The sequence below is a fragment of the Typopeltis vanoorti genome, chromosome 17, assembly GCF_054136105.1.
Source record: "Typopeltis vanoorti isolate ZY-2024b chromosome 17, IOZ_Tvanoo_1.0, whole genome shotgun sequence".
NCBI classification, from domain to species: Eukaryota; Metazoa; Arthropoda; class Arachnida; order Uropygi; family Thelyphonidae; genus Typopeltis; species Typopeltis vanoorti.
The window spans coordinates 37,195,098-37,211,601 of NC_143565.1; the positions used below are offsets into that span (position 1 = coordinate 37,195,098).

General features: G+C 36.2%; 1 protein-coding gene across 1 annotated transcript in view; it reads left to right on the forward strand.

Moving 5' to 3' along the window:
• The window catches only part of LOC150097298 (F-box only protein 39-like), a 39,217-nt gene extending 24,285 nt beyond the window's left edge, over positions 1-14,932 (forward strand). Inside the window, exons 3-7 of the mRNA XM_090407638.1 lie at positions 1,761-2,129; positions 2,378-2,607; positions 2,744-2,899; positions 10,663-10,824; positions 14,784-14,932. Coding sequence (XP_090263764.1) covers positions 1,761-2,129; positions 2,378-2,607; positions 2,744-2,899; positions 10,663-10,824; positions 14,784-14,932 — 1,066 coding nt within the window. The remainder of the gene's footprint in view (positions 1-1,760; positions 2,130-2,377; positions 2,608-2,743; positions 2,900-10,662; positions 10,825-14,783) is intronic.
• Positions 14,933-16,504: the final 1,572 nt, after the last annotated feature.

The window sequence follows — 16,504 nt, forward strand, 5'->3', positions numbered from 1 at the left end:
AATACATGTAACTTACGGAAAAATATAATTAATTATAAATATGTCAAATTTATCCCGAACACCCTGTATATATATCTTTCTATGTTTTTAATTCCTGATGAAGTCAATCTCGACGCGTTTCAAATAAACCTCATTTTGTTATAATTCTCGGGTTTTAAGTCAGTTAATATTAAAAATGAATATATATATATAAATTACATTTTGGAATAAACCTTTTATTACTGATTACTGAACTATTTAAGTAATTTGCATAAATGAAACAAATGAAAATGCCAAAAACATCGAAAGGATCTTATATCAACCCACAGCCAGTGTATACTTTTTCTTCGCAATGCTCAAGTGTCTGCAAAAGATTCCATTATCTGACTCAGAGTAAGTACACCCTAACCAATGTGAGATTACTTGTGTTTGCCAGAAATGGTTCAGCATTAGTCTTTAATTGTAAGTTCTTGTTAACTTTCTTCACAATTCGTTAAGTTTTTTAACAGTAATTTATCTGTTGTACGTGACTCGTTGTTAAGTCACTGTACTGTATAATGGTCATTACCATTATAATCATTACTCAAGAGCATATAGAAACTGCGCTGGCTTAAAAAATTACTTTAACTCACCAATCAAGAAATAACCCCCTCCACCTGTAAATCAAGAGGGATGCAAATAGTTAAAGATGAAATGAAAGAAACTGCGCAATACTTGATTCAGTTTAGTATTTTTATCTGCCTTCTGATTCCTATTGTCCGCTTCGTACATTTACGTAATCATTTGATTTCCTGATTTTTTTTTTCTGTTCTCACTGCGCTAACGAGCAGTGGTTCGATCAATATTTTATTTAATAACTTGTAATATTGTATATTACAATGTAATTTACAATGTAATTTACAATATTTTATTTAATAACTTGTAATATTGTATATTATAATGTAATATACAATATTACATTATATTACTGTAACATTGTATAAAACTAACTCCGCTAAAGAGACGTTTTTTTCAGTTTTTTTTTTTACATTTATTTTTTATAACGACATTTCTTCTAGTAAGGCTGTAAATTACTACAAATAAAGGAATTACAACTGGCAAAGACTTACTTCATACATTACGTTTATTAGTTGGTAGGTAGGTTAGCGTATCCGCTATCCTACCAACAGACTGCGAATTCGAATTCCTCCAATTTTTGTGAATGTTTTTAGGTGTGAGTGGATTTCATCACCTGGTGTCATGAAACACCCTTATTGGAGGCTTAAGTGATATGATAATGTCTCGTGAGTGCTTCTAGAGCAGGAGTATGTAAGAAATAAATAAATAAAAAAAAGCCGTATCCCACCAGCGGTACTACGAACGTATTATACTGTAGGTTTAAAGTACATTCTGTTCTATTAACCTCGAAGGTAGAAGCCTCAAAAAATGAATACGAGACCACCGCTCCGCTTACTGAAAACGGCCTGAATTGGCCCGAAGGAGCTTGAAAAAGTTCCTTGTTTTGTCTCTCAAATGCAGGGCTTCCAGATTAAATAAAAGTAATAAAATATATAAAATTAATAAAAATAGAAATAAAAATTCTTAGTCCATCCACAGTACGAAAGTACCACAAAACATTTTGTTGGTGGGAACCACATTAAAAAAAAAAAGAACACTAGAAATGGCCTTTTACGTGAAGCAGATGCATGAATTGATGTACTATGGATCATTTGTTAATAAATCATAAATCCCTCTGCACTCTGATAACCGATAAATAATGATAAATAAATTATCTTTCCTAGGTATTCTACTGCTATGCAGGATGTCACCATCAAATTTAGCCCTATAGGATACTATGGAGATCAATTTACAGTTAACAGGATTAAGAAAGTGTTTATGTTTCTAAAGTCATCCCATCTTAGAATTATGAAACTGCAAAACATAAAATTTTTGTACATGACTATGAAGGACGATCAGATGCTTGATATTATAAAGGAACTGCGAGATGCTGTATATGCACAGAAAATACTTAAAAATGTAACCTTTGAGCAATGTGGGTTTTCCTATAAATTAGGATATCACTTTCTAAAGACTATTGGAAGAACAACTAAGGTAGTAAATGATCTACACGTTCAGACAATGTTTTCGGTCGAAGACGAGGATAATTCTCAGTAAGTTGAAGCAGCTAAAAAGTAACCCCTCTGTCTGTCTGTCTCTCTCTCTCTCTCTCTCTCTCTCTCTCTCTGCAAACATTTTCGTGTTTTCTATGTTTATTTATCAATCGTACATATACTCGTATATTTTTGTGTACAGTTTTTGCTCTGTAAACAATTTCGAACAACAGTCCTTTAACAAAATAAAATACAAGGCGCATGTTAGTAAATAATTCATAAATATAAATTTTGAAATATCTTTGCAGGCCACCATGCTTGGAAACCAACATACCTTATTTTTCAAAATTGGAAAATTTGAGTATTTCTTTTGCATTTCTATCGGTGAATTTATTGAAAGCTTTGGCCGTAAATTGTCCTAATTTTAGAAATATGAGCGTATACTGTGGACCAACAGATTTTCTTAATCCAATAACAGACAAAGAATGGAAAACAGCTAAGATAATTTTACCAGAACTCCACGTTGAGTTAAATCTCCGTAAGTATAAACATTTCTTATTGTTTGCAATATCACTGCTCTATTTCTACTTGATAGTTTCGTTTTTGTTCCTCGTAGCCTTGGGTAGATCAGTAGCACGACCTCGCCTTGTATTTTCTGTTTCTTTCTCTTTTAGATAACATCACTGATGTAAGCATATTAACAAGAATATTATCTCCTGAAATACCATTAAGAAGGTTTTCTTATACGACAACGCTTCCTCACGTTTTGACAAGAATAGGACTGATTAGCCTTCTAGTGCGCCTCAGAGTGTATTTTGCACAATCTTTAGGTAAGTACTGATTACGTAATGTCTGATTCTGATGACAAAGTTCAAGTTTTTCTTTTCTTTGAGGTTAAGTTTTAAATACCGGTCTGGTTGGCTGAGTGGTTAGCGTATACGCTCTCCAGCCAAACGGCTGCGGGTTCGAATCACGCCGTGGGCATGGATGTTTGTTATTGTCTGTGAAAATACTAGTGGTGGTGGTTGGCGGTAGATGGCGTTGGTTTAGATGACGAAGGTATTGTTCTGGAGGTGTTAAGTAATAATAAAAAATACTATGTGAATCTCTAAGATGATTAACTGTGTAAAAACATAATAATTTAAAAGTGTGCTGACACAATATGCAAAAATGTTAAGAATATGCACGCACAGGCCAGAATAAAAAGCAACCAACAGCAGACCGAGTACTAAATAACATAATCTGACAATTATGATGATTTATTCTATGCTCTAAAGTTTACTGTTAGCCTAGGATGTTATGCGAAGCAAAAGAAACGCATCGTTCGACTACTTCCTTTACATTTTGGGAATTAATTACATTTTGACAATTTTTAGAAATTAGCATATTTGAAGGTGAAAAAAAAGATTTTGCAGATACTCCTTGGTTTATATATTCTTAAGAGTATTCTTCATCACTCACCTTCATGTTTTAGTGTAACTGAAGACACATAACTACAGGGAAATAAGTAACATGAGTTTATTTAATTATTAGAACTATGTTTCGACTTAGTGACCAAGATATCTTCAAAGGCAAAAAAGATAAGACTATGCACGTGCATGCAAGAATAGAAAGACAGTTAGCAGTAGACCGAGTACTAAATAGCATAATCTGACAATTAGGAATTCTATATTCGTGGTATCGAGACCTTGAATATTAGACTGTCTTATGATAATGGTATCTTTGATTTTTATTTGATTTTAATCTAAATAATCTTTGGTTATTTAGACTGGGGAATGTGTAGAGCTTTAGAATATTCTAAAATCAAGATCTTTGTTTTGAATTTACATTTATATAACAAAGTGGTTATTTCTTTTACTTTTCCCTTGAATACAATTATCTGAATGAATGGCATGATGTGCAACATCTGAAAACGCTTGTAGTAGAGCACTGCTCATATTTTTTTTAATGTTAATCAAGACAGGTGATGGCAGTTCTTCCGATAAAAAGATCTGCGAGTCGCGAAGAAGCTAGGATGATCAAAGTAATGGATATGATCTTTTGGTGAGCAATATGAGTAGCTTTGTTTTGGTCAGAAAGAAGGAAGTTAGGAAGTTAAATCCATTAATTCTGCTACTATTCTAAACGTGTGCCGATGTACGGAAAGCAAAAAAAAAATCGCCGTGATCTGAGTTCTGGTGGGGTTATGATAGAGTTTCATTAATTCGGATGAGATTATGGCCACTGGCTAACAGTGATCAATATTAATGGTAACACTAGTATGGTATGGTCCTAGCTCTTATTTCCTAATATTTTCATAATATGTCATCCATTTCTCGCCCGACGTAGGACTGAGCCTAATCATTAGGGGTTTTAGGCAAATAATGCAGCGCCAGCTTGCACACTCGGTTGCTGTATCCCTTAAGGGCAACTATTATATTAAGTAAGAAAATATATGGTTACAATCATATTGTAACCATATAAAATATATGGTTACAATATGATTAACTGCATAAACCATCCCAAATATGGTGGAAACATATATAAAAAATGACATTTCTAATTATAAGCTCTGTGAAACCTAACCTAACCTAACCATAGTGTATCTATTATAATATCTGGTTATACTATAACCAACGTGTATAAACCTCCCTTAGCTAAATGGTCTGATCAAGTACTGTCCCAACAACACCATCCAAGCATAATCCTGGGAGATTTTAATAGTCATCACTCCCTTTGGGGCTATAGGAAGGATGACCTAAATGGTACCCTACTAGTGAACTGGATGGAAAATCAGAACCTCTATCTGATCTTTGATGCCAAAGATAAACCGAGCTTTCTCTCCTCTAGATGGGAAAGAGTATATAACCCTGATTTGTGTTTCTGTACTGCAGACGATTATGGGGCCAAATTCCCATCTCTAGGAAAGTATTAGACAGTGTTCCAAATAGCCAACATCGACCTATAATCTATAAAGTAGGCTTAAATATTCCAATCATAAGAACAGTATTAAAACCTAAGTGGAACTTTTTCAAAGCTGACTGGGATTCTTTTAAGAAACAGGTTGACACTGTAATAAGATTTAAAAAGCCCAATGTAAACAATTACAATATATTTGTTGGCATTTTTATTGGTGCTGCCAAACGAACCATTCCAAGAGGTTTTAGGGGAGATTATATTCCCGGCTGGAATAGTGACAGTGAAAGACTGTATAAAGAATTCTTTACTAATAATAACCCTGCAGTAGCCAATGAGCTGCTGAAGTCTCCTGACAATGCTAGAAAAGACAAATGATTTAAAACCATAAACAATTTTAATTTTACTCATTCAAGCCTAAAAGCTTGGTCCCTGATTAGGGAGCTTGACCCTAATACAAGGACGTCTGGTAAACAGCCCGCCATAGATCCAAAACACATTGCAAAGCATACAGTATCAATGACTAAATATCCTCAAGATAGAGTAGCTACGAGAGAGAGGTGAAACAAAAACTAAAAAATTTCCTCAGGCTTTCACTTCCCAGGAACTTACCCAGGCAGTTAACTCATTGAGGACTGGGAAGGCGATAACATCTACCCTGAATTAATTAAAACTGCGGACCATAAACTGTTAAATGGCTTACTGCTATGTACAATAATATCCTGGATTCTGGCATACTTCCATCAATTTTTAAAAGATCTAAAATCATTGCTGTCTTAAAACCTGGCAAAGACCCTACAATTACTTCCAACTACCGTCCTATTGCCTTGTTAAGCATCTGCCTGAAACTTCTCGAAAGAATGCTATAAAACAGAATTTATCCAAGTATACATAACAGAACTCCACAGGAACAGGCTGGCTTCAAACCTGATAAAAGTTGTTGCGATCCAGTACTGGCCTTGACAACCTTTATAGAGAAAGTTATGAAAAACAATTGAAAACAATAGCGGTATTCGTGTACCACTCTGCTGCCTATGACACTGTGTGGGGATAGGGTCTTATCTTAAAATTCCTAGAAACTATCCTATCACCAAAACTAGCCAACCTAATTAATCAAATACTAGCAGACAGATGGATGCAATTATCTCTCAATGAATCCCAAAGTAAATTCTTTAAGATTAAAAATGGCCTACCTCAGGGGTCAGTTCTTGCCCCATTGCTCTTTAACTTATATATTAGTGATATCCCAAAGACAGCGTCACGGAGATTCATGTATGCTGACGATATTGCCATTGCAACTCAACATTCAACATTCCAAAATGCTGAGAACACCTTAACTGAAAATCTGGCTGTACTTGATAAATACTTTTGACGATGGCGATTACAATCTAACCTGAACAAAACTGAAGTAGCATCCTTTCATTTAAGTAATATCCAGGCCAACTATATCCCAAAAGTTTACTTCAGAAATAAACAGGTGAAATTTAACAATCATTCAAAATACCTAGGAGTTACCCTAGACAGAAGTTTGACATTTAAATATCATCTAGAAAATATTGCTGGGAAATTGAAAACTCGTAATAATATAATGCATAAACTTGCTGGTACTTCTTGGGGTGCTGATGCCAACACACTGCATACTACCGCACTCTCTTTGGTCTATTCTACAGCAGAGTATTGTGCTCCTGTGTGGTTGAACAGCGCACACGGGTCTTTAGTAGATTTCCAGCTGAATCAAACTATGAGGATAATCTCCGGAGCTTTAAAATCTACTCCTGGCTACTAGCTCCCAACTCTCAGCAGTATAGCCCCTCCCTCGCTCCGGAGGACCCAATCCTTAAGCAAACTATGGAAAAAATAATCGGAAACAGTTCATTGCCTATCCACCAAGATATTTCCTTCCATACTTCACAATGACTGAAATCCAGGCACCCTGCCTGGAGGAGTGCAATACAAATAAATAACCAGAACTTACCAAATATGACGACCTATGCGAGTCATGGGGAGAGTATTGGTTTCAACGTACCTCCAATCTTCAAATACCCATTTCAAATCTTGTCTGGAGTGCTTCAATCTCCCTAGATATGTATGGATCACTTTAAATCGGATCACAACAGGACATGGGAGATGTAAGGATCTCTTGCATAAATTGAACTGGTCCGATACTTTAAACTGCGATGCGGAAAGGGATCCAGACTATCAATCACATTGTGCTTGAGTACCCTATCTACTCATTCTCGGGTTTTAAAGAGGACTTTGTTAAACTGACCCCAGAATTCCCTGGAGTGGATCCGAGAGGATCACATCTCCTCTGACTCTTAATTTTGATATTTAATCATTTCAACCTAGTGTACCCGTTTTAATATGATTTTTATACTTGTTTTTATGCTGTTTTATGTAATTTGTGTGTATTATTCTGAGACCTGTACATCATATGCTAAATAAAAATAAATAAATATTAAGTAAGGGGAAAAAAACATGAGTTTTCCCGGAGAAAAATCTTCCATCTCATTATGAGACCGGCTAACTCATCTTTACTGGTAAAGCCCTGATAAGGCTCCTCTCGAGTCAGAGATGGGATTCGAATTCAGGTCTTTCCAAATAAAGGGTTCCTCGAAACCTTTATTTGGAAAGACTTAATAATTAAGCGAAACTCTTAATAATTAAGCGAAGCATTGGCTTACTCGCAAAATAAAAGTAATTACTCTTAGACACCTGTTTCTCCCACTGAACTAACGAAAGTAACAATTAGCTTCAAAGCATCCACAATAGATCAGCAACAGTCATTCACTAACATATAATTGTTGTTTGCTGGTAAGTCCAGAGATGATTGATTACATGGCAGCACCTATTTGCATCTGAGAACTTGTCTATAATGAATATGACCATTGCCGCCAATTAGTGAGAGAGAGATCATATGGTCTTGACCTGGGAGGTGGCTAAATGCGTGGAATTTTCTATTCAGAATTCCACGCATTTAGAGAATTCAACGAAAATTCGTGGAATTCCGTTAAGAATTTAATTCTTAACACAATTAAAATGCTGTTAAGAATTCCACGAAGATTCCAGCCCTGTAAATCGACGGATTTGTGGATTACAGGGCTGGTAAATATGACGAGCTTAGATTGCTTGGATCAGTGCCATACGAAACAGCAAGGGCTGGATTTTGGTAGTGCATGGGAAGTGGTAAAGGACTGTTTGGGAGAAGTAATGACAGATTGCAGACCTAGTCAGGAGAGTAAATCAAGTGGGAGTTAAATGAGTGAATATCATCATTAAGCAGGAGCAAAAAATATGGAAGGAATTCAAGGAGAAAGGTGACTAGCAGGAACACGAACAATACAAGGCACATGCCAGAAGGGTAACCAGTGTGGTACGAAAGACAAAAACAGAGTATGAAAGGACGTTAGCAATGCAGGCTAATGATACTCCCAAACAGTGTTTTCAATATGTTGCAAGTAAAAGAAACAATGTTTATTCATTAAAATCAACGTAGAATGATTTTAATGAATACCGATGGTAAGGATGTAACTGAATCAGTCGAAATAGTAGAATTACAAAGTAAACACTTTGCAAGAGCTTATCATGCAGGTAGAGTTATTGCAGTAAACATAGACCCGAAGGCTTGTTATGAGAAATGTGGTAAACGAAATGAGGTGAATGGCTTATTACAGAACCTGAATGTGAATACAGCTATGGGATTAGATGGTATACCAGCTCGAGTTTTACATGAAGCTGCTAGGGAATTATCAATTAAACAATGGTAGTTGTTTAATCTGTCTCATCTCTGTGTTATTTAGTTCCGAGGAAGTGGAATGAGGGGAAAATTGTTCCATTGCATAGAGGAGACTCCCAGAGTGATGTTGCTAATTACCTACTGATCAGCATATCAGGAGTTGTTGTCAATCAAGAGCAAAATACAGGAATGGATAGATGTAAATGGGATACTGTATGGAGGGGCGGGGAAACATGGTTTTGTGAAGGACACATCATGCCTTAGTAATTTGCTCACGTTTTATAATACAGTGAGAGATGAGTTAGATAATGGTAATGGTTTTACGATGATACTGCTGGACTTTGCAAAAGCCTTTGACAGGATACTGCATGAAATTCTAATCAGTAAACTTCAGCACATGGAGATGGATATAGCGTTGGTGAGAATTATACAACGATGGTTGATGGAGAGATATCAGAGAGTAGTTTATTCAGGAGAGAGTCGAAAAGAAGGTCTGACAAGTGGATGCTGCAGGGTTCTGTTCTTTGATCCTTACTGTTTAGTTTGTAAATTAACGATATAGAAAAGGATTCTGAGAGGAACTCTTCAGTTGTTTGGCGATGGTTCAAAGTTGGGTAGAGCAATAATTAATACAGATTGTGTTAAATTTTTGAAGGGTGATTTGAATAGACTGGCAGTCTAGGCTAGGAGAATGGATGTCAGTTTAATTTGGCAAAGTGTAAGGTTATGCATTTGGGGGTGAAAAGATTACCAGCTGTATATCACATTGGTGGAACTGTACTCCAGGAAATTGACGAAGCCAGAGATTTGGTTGTGTTGGTGGATAGGGAGTTGAAGTTTAGGAGGCACATTGCAAAAGTGGCTAAAGCAGCTCATCAGATTATTTGGTTACTGAAGAATATCAGGTTATTGTTCCTCTTGATTGAGCCTTGATAAGACCCCATCTTGACTACTGCGCGCAGATCTGGTCATCTTGGTTTCTTGGCGATGAAGAAGAGGTGGAGAGGATCCAGAGGGTAGCGGGTCTGTGCAATGAAACTTACGAGAACACGTTGAAGAATTGTAGTTTAGAAACTGGTTGATAGGTGGGAAAGGGATGATATGATTGAGACATACAAATTACTGATATACATACAAACGGTTTTTTACATGATTAATTGACATGAAATTTTTCAGAACAAGACTGGTGGTGGGAGAACTAGAGGCCAACCTTGGAAACTGAGTAATGTGTTAGAACTCGGTTTCTTCCTTGGAGAATGGTGAATGAGTGGAATAGGTTGCCAAAGCCAGTTGTGGGTGCTATGACTGTGAATGAGTTCGAAGAAAAGTGTGACAGATAATAAGCAAATGTTCGATAGTGATTGATATGATTTTAGGACCACGCTCAGTGGGTCTAAGGACTCCTCGGTGTAGCCTGTAATAATAATAATAGTATTTAGAAAATGCCCGTGCATGATTCAGCTTAATTTCCGTTTGCTACAACTTTCTCCTAGTACTCTTTGCAGATCGAAGCTTCACTTCCAGTGGCATGAAGAAGATTATTTGGATATCCACGTTCTTCTACAGACTTCCTCTATCATCTCTTTTGCCATTCAAATATAGAACATTTTCTTCTGTCCGGTCAGCAGTTGAGGTCATTTTAATTGTTTTTAATCCCAGTACCTCTTGTTGACCTTACCGTCTACATTTACCCTAGCATGGTACAACAATGGCATGAATACGTAAGCTTATCCACTACAAAAGGGTAACAGGTCATGGGAGGAGTTGGTAAAATTGTAAATAAAGTATTCAGTAGTTAAAGAAAATAAACATAAACGTAATAATTATTTTCAGAAAAAAAAATTTCTTTTGAAACGTATTTTATCTGAAAATAGAACAGCTTTGTACAATCAATATATTGATGCAGTGCAAATTCATTATTATCAGTTAGTCTTGTTTATTATTTGTTTTTTTTTCATGCAGAAAATGTCAAAATTATCTACTTAGGAGGAACAATGTTATCTCTAGCTCCACTACAAACATTGATGGAAGACTGTGCAGCTTTAAAAAGAATTACATTAGGAGGTGTCACCGATATTGATAGTTTATTAGCAATCTGTGAAAGCAGGCTGGAAGATTTCTCCCGTGAGTTGATGTGTTAAAAGCTCAGATGTTTTTATTTTTGTTATGGTTTATTTCATATATACTTTTTATAAACGTCCTTTTACGTATGATTTAAATAAGAGTCATTTATTTTCCAGAATAATTTCGCTTCTAAAAAAAAAAAAAAGTGATCAGTTGAATATTTTGCAAAATTAACAAATCATGTCTCCAACTGTCCTATAGTAATGTATTAATTAAACTGTAGAGGCTTTCAAAACAGAACACGGAAGCCTTGAGTCAAAGCAAATCATATAAAGAATATTCAGGATCTGATAATCTTCTACGCAGTCTCTATGTAGTTGTACAAAATGTCCATTGAGATACGGTAAGGAATAAAAGATTTTGTGCGTAAGTCTATTGAGTAGTAGCAGTAACAGCACATGCTACTGATGTTGGTATTGAGATCCCAGATAAAATCCATGCATAAGATTTTTTCGTGGAATTTTGTTTTTTTGTTGGATTTTCTGTGCATATGTTTTTAGTTTTTTAACATTTCTTGTTGGTTTTGGTGGGAGTTCATTCGGAGGACTCGAGAAGGGTTACTAACTACCAGTTGGCTTCGGTAAACACTGTTCTACTCTCGAATACAGAAACTTCTGGCTCGCTGGTTAATTACATTGTGGAAAGCGTGTACAATGAAGCCGTCATACACATTGTACAGGGTGAACATAAAATAACTTTCTCTTTGGAGGCATCTGTAGCTAAAACCAATAAACGGAATGAGACCAAATTTTATATAGACTTTTAAAGGCATAGGAAGATGATTTCAGAGAAAAAAAGATTTAGTATCAAAAGTCGCCCATGGGGGAAATTTTGGCGCTGGCGGAGCCGAAAGCAGTCAAATATTTGTAGTATGCAAATTTGACTGTGCATACATGAGAGAAGCCAAGTCCAATTAAAAAGGGATTGAGAACATAAAAGGGGCTGTTATGAACATCCAATCCGACTCCTTACGCTCAGCTGTAGAGCATGTCGCACACCGGATGCAATTTGTTGTTCACAAGAAAGATTAGCACATTGAAAATCTTGTATGTAGTCCAGGAAACCCTTATTCTGATGAATAAAACATCATTTCCTGTGAGTTCAATCACTACATTAATTTCTGTGTCTCTCGCAAGTCGTTGTTTTAGTTTAATTATTATTATTCTGTAACGCGCCACATGTCCAGCTGGAATGAGTGACGCAGCTGTCGCTTACACCGTCGAAATGTTATTATTCCATTTTATCTGCCTTTAATGTAATTATCCGCTTGTTTTCGGCTCCGCCAGCGCCAAAATTTCCCATACCAAAAGACTTTTAGTACTAAATCTTTTTTTTGCGGAAATCATCTTTCCATGCCTTCAAAAGTCTCAATATAAATATTTTTTCTAATTCCGTTTATTGGTTTTAGTTACAGATGCCTCCAAAGAGGAAAAGTTATTTTATGGTCACCCTGTATACGTGAAGAGGGGAGAAATCACAAAATGACAATAGCCACTTCTTTCCTACAATAAACCAGTCGGTGATATTTCACTGGTCACCTACCATGTCTATGTATATAGAGTCTCCGTAGCTCAGTTATTTCCCTGATCTTTTCAAAAAGGTCAGGGAACTGAAAGGGAAGTTAAGCGCCAGGGTGACATGAAAAGTAAACACAAAGGTTATCATACAGAAGCTGCAGACATCAAAGAAAGATGGAAAAAGTATACAGAATCTCTTTACAGAAAGGACTCCAAAATTACTGAGAAATTTGAAGATCAGGATTATACTCTTGACCCAGTACCACTGCAGAGTGAAGTAAGGTGGGCACTGCAACAGCTATCCAGTAAAAAGCACGAGGATGGGGATGGAATACCTTGAGCTGCTCAAAGCATTGGGAGAAGAGGCAGTAAAATTTTAACAGCTCTATTTCAGCGAATTTGGATCACAACTGTATGACCTAGGCATTGGAAAAATTAAGTTTATATACCTTTATTGAAGAAAGGCGATGCAAGAGACTGCGAAAATTACAGAACTATAGCACTGATTTCTCATACACGTAAAGTCTTACTTAAGATCATTCAGAAAAGACGGACCATTCATGAAGAGAGAAATGCCAGTGAACAGGAAAAGGATTTCGAAAAGGCAGAGGAACAAGAGATCAAATCGCCAATGTGAGATGGATAATAGAAAGAGCACAGGAATATCACAAGAATGTCTACCTTTGTTTCCTTGACTATAGCAAGGCTTTTGATTCTACAGATCATGTGAACCTGGGGAATGTGTTAAGAACAATGGAAGTACCAGAACATTTCATTATCCTTCTGAGGAATCTTTATTATGAACAAGAACCCACTGTCCGAAAAGATCTTGGAGAAACTGAGTATTTCACTATAGGTAAAGGGGTGCAACAAGGATGTATTTTATCTCCGTACCTGTATAACTTGTACAGCGAATACATTTTAAAAATGGCAGGACTAGAGGAGTCTTCAGCTGGAATTAAAATTGGTTGAAGAAATATTAATAATTTGAGGTATGCAGATGATACCACCTTCCTAGCAGAATGAAAAAAAAGATTTGAATTAACTTATTATGAACGTTAAAGCAGAAAGTGCTAAATATAGTCTTAAACTTAACCCTAAAAAGACAAAATTTATGGCAACATGTGAACTTAATGATTTTGAAGTAGATGGGGAGAAAATGGAAGTAGTTAACAATTTTGTGCTCCTAGGATCCAGAATTGATAAAGATGTATTGTATCGAAGAAATTAGAAGAAGATTATTACTTTGAAAGAAAGCAATGACAAATTTAAGCAAGATCTTTAAAGATAAAGATATTAGCCTCGCAACCAAAAGCAGAATAGTGAGTGCAATGGTATATTCCCTGTGGTACTGTATGAATGTGAAAGTTGGACCCTGAGAAAAAGTGAAAGAAGGAAGATAGATGCATTTGAATTATGGGTTAATTATGTGATTGGAGACGCTTACTAAGAATACCATGGACTGCAAAGCAAACCAATAAATCAGTGATAGACAGAATAAAGCCAGATTGCTCTCTCGAAGCTATGACCATCAAGCAAAATTTGTTATACTTCAGACATATTATGCGAGCAAATGACAGTCTGGAGAAGAAGATGATGATTGCTAAAGTTGATGGAAGCAGGAGAAGAGGAAGACCAGAAATTAGATGAGTGGATGGAGTTAAAGAAGCAACTGGAATGTGCTTGGAAATTCTGAAAGATGTGGCCAGGGGCAGATCTGAATGGAGAGTGTATGTTCATGGAATCACCAGGAGTCAAAAACAACTCGATGGAACATAACACACACACACACACACACACACACACACACACACACACACACACACACACACACACACACACACACACACACACACACACACACACACACACACACACACACACACACACACACACACACACACACACACACACACACACACACACACACACACACACACACACCTCAGTTGGTGCAGACGGAGTTCTTTGGTCAGAAAGACCATGGTTCGATTCCCGACCTAGACGTGAGGAACTTTTATCTGGTCTCCTTCAACTAAAGGGGAGTTAGTCAGTCTCATACCAGGAAACTGGGTTTTTTTCATCCCTTAGAACAGGAAAACCTCCCCCGTGAACACGTAGGCAAGCCGGTCCCGTGATGTTTTATTTATTTTTCTGAAACACTTGTCTTCAGTTTTCTCACTCTTCTTTCTTCATTCTGTATGATAACCCAGGTGTCTGCACCATAAAGAACTACAGGGAGAACTATTAAACTATATTCTTTGATTTTAAGTTTTCCATATATTTTTATGTTTGGTCATAGTACACCATCGTAGATTTATTCTGTTTAATACTTCCTTCATAAATTAAATACAAGTAATACATCACTATAGATAGTGATGTATTACTTGAGAAAATGAATACTTGTGTTGCTATTAATGAACACCTTGTTTTTTTTTCTAGACTTCACTGACCTTAAGTTCTTTATTCGGGTGAATGCATACGAAAAAGTTCAAGCCACAGAGGAAGCAGCCCAGTATATCCAAAGCAGATTAAGAGAAAAGGGAGTAAACTTTGTTTTTACGGTTGTAGCTCACGATTATATTGTGTAAACATTTAACCTGGAATGTGGGCATGTACATATGGCTGTTAATTTGATAAATTTATTCTGACTTGAATGTTAATGTTTTGCATTTCCTTAAAACTCAAGCAATGACGATGTTTTATTCTAAGATCTGTAAACAGTCTTCGTAATTTTTTGCATGTCCAATGAAATCGAATACGGAAGAGAATATATGTAATTTCTCACTTACATTATATTTTACTTTCATTCCAATTATTAGCTCGCGATAATCAATGCTCTCCTGCAGCTATATAGGAAGGCATACTCATTGAGTGCGTTCACGACTGAGGATCAGCATTTTCTGACCAGGAGAATAAAATGTTAGTGGCTCGCAGAGACCTGCTGAGTCGCAGTAATTGCGTTCCCTTTTTTTTTATTCTTAAAAATGCGTTTTCGACCAATTCAAGCCTGCTACTTGTCTACAGCTACACATCCCTACCCATTCATCTCTTAAATTATGGAAACAATTCTTGGTCATGAAGTACCATATAATGAGCAGGTAAGTGCTGACTGCTTATATAATACATCAAGTGGCACGCCAGATAAAAATATAGACTATACAGAAATAAGAAAAAGTGCGGTCCTGAAGATTATGCCATAGATACAAATGGATACGTGCATGCTTCTTGTAACTGAATGTCCCCACGTTCGTAAAATTTTACTCGTGTTTTAAATCATTACATATATTGTGAGGACAAAAGCCACGTACCCAAGTCCTTTTCATGCAGAAAGGGGAGAGACTGATACGTGATCTGGTTAATCGACTATTTTTTTAATCAATATGCAAGTAAACTGCTTATTTTATTTCATTTATATCACATCGTACTTCTCGAGTAACTGTGATATAAATTAAATACAATAAGCATCATCGATTGCAACCTCATCAAGTAGCTGTATATTGCTTATCAAATCCTTCACAATATCATTAATATAACGATTGAATAACAGTGAAACAAGGATTGATTTTAGTGGCAGAACTAGTTACTTTTAATCTTGCAGTCTCATATTATCTGTATACCAATTTTTAATATCTGTCAGTCAGCATTCTTCTTAATAAAGCTGCTATTTTATAATCCAAACCGATATTCTCCAATTTATTCAATAGTCTTCCCTGCTGTGTTCTGTCAAAAGCTTTAGCAAAATTCGAAAGAGTGATGGTGTATCCATTTCCCTTATCTAGTTCAATGGTAACATTTTTATGGAATGTGAGCAAGTTACTAAAACATGACCTTCCCTCAGTAAACCCGTGTTGCTCATTGCAATGTATAGATTCACTGTGAATCTTTTTCTAAATGCGAGCCCTAACCAATATTTTCAAAATCTTCACCACCACCCTGAGATACTAAATGATCGATAGTTGGATGCATTAGTCTTTGCACCACCCTTGTGCAATGTAATTACATATACATTATTTTCATTCCTGCGGTATCTTCCCTGTTCTGAGACTGAAATTATTATTAGCCTGGCCAAAGGAATAGCCAGTTCCGCAGAGCACTTTTTAGCACCCCTGCTGATATCCCATTAATCTCTGTTGTTGAATTGTTATTCAGTTTGTGGAAGA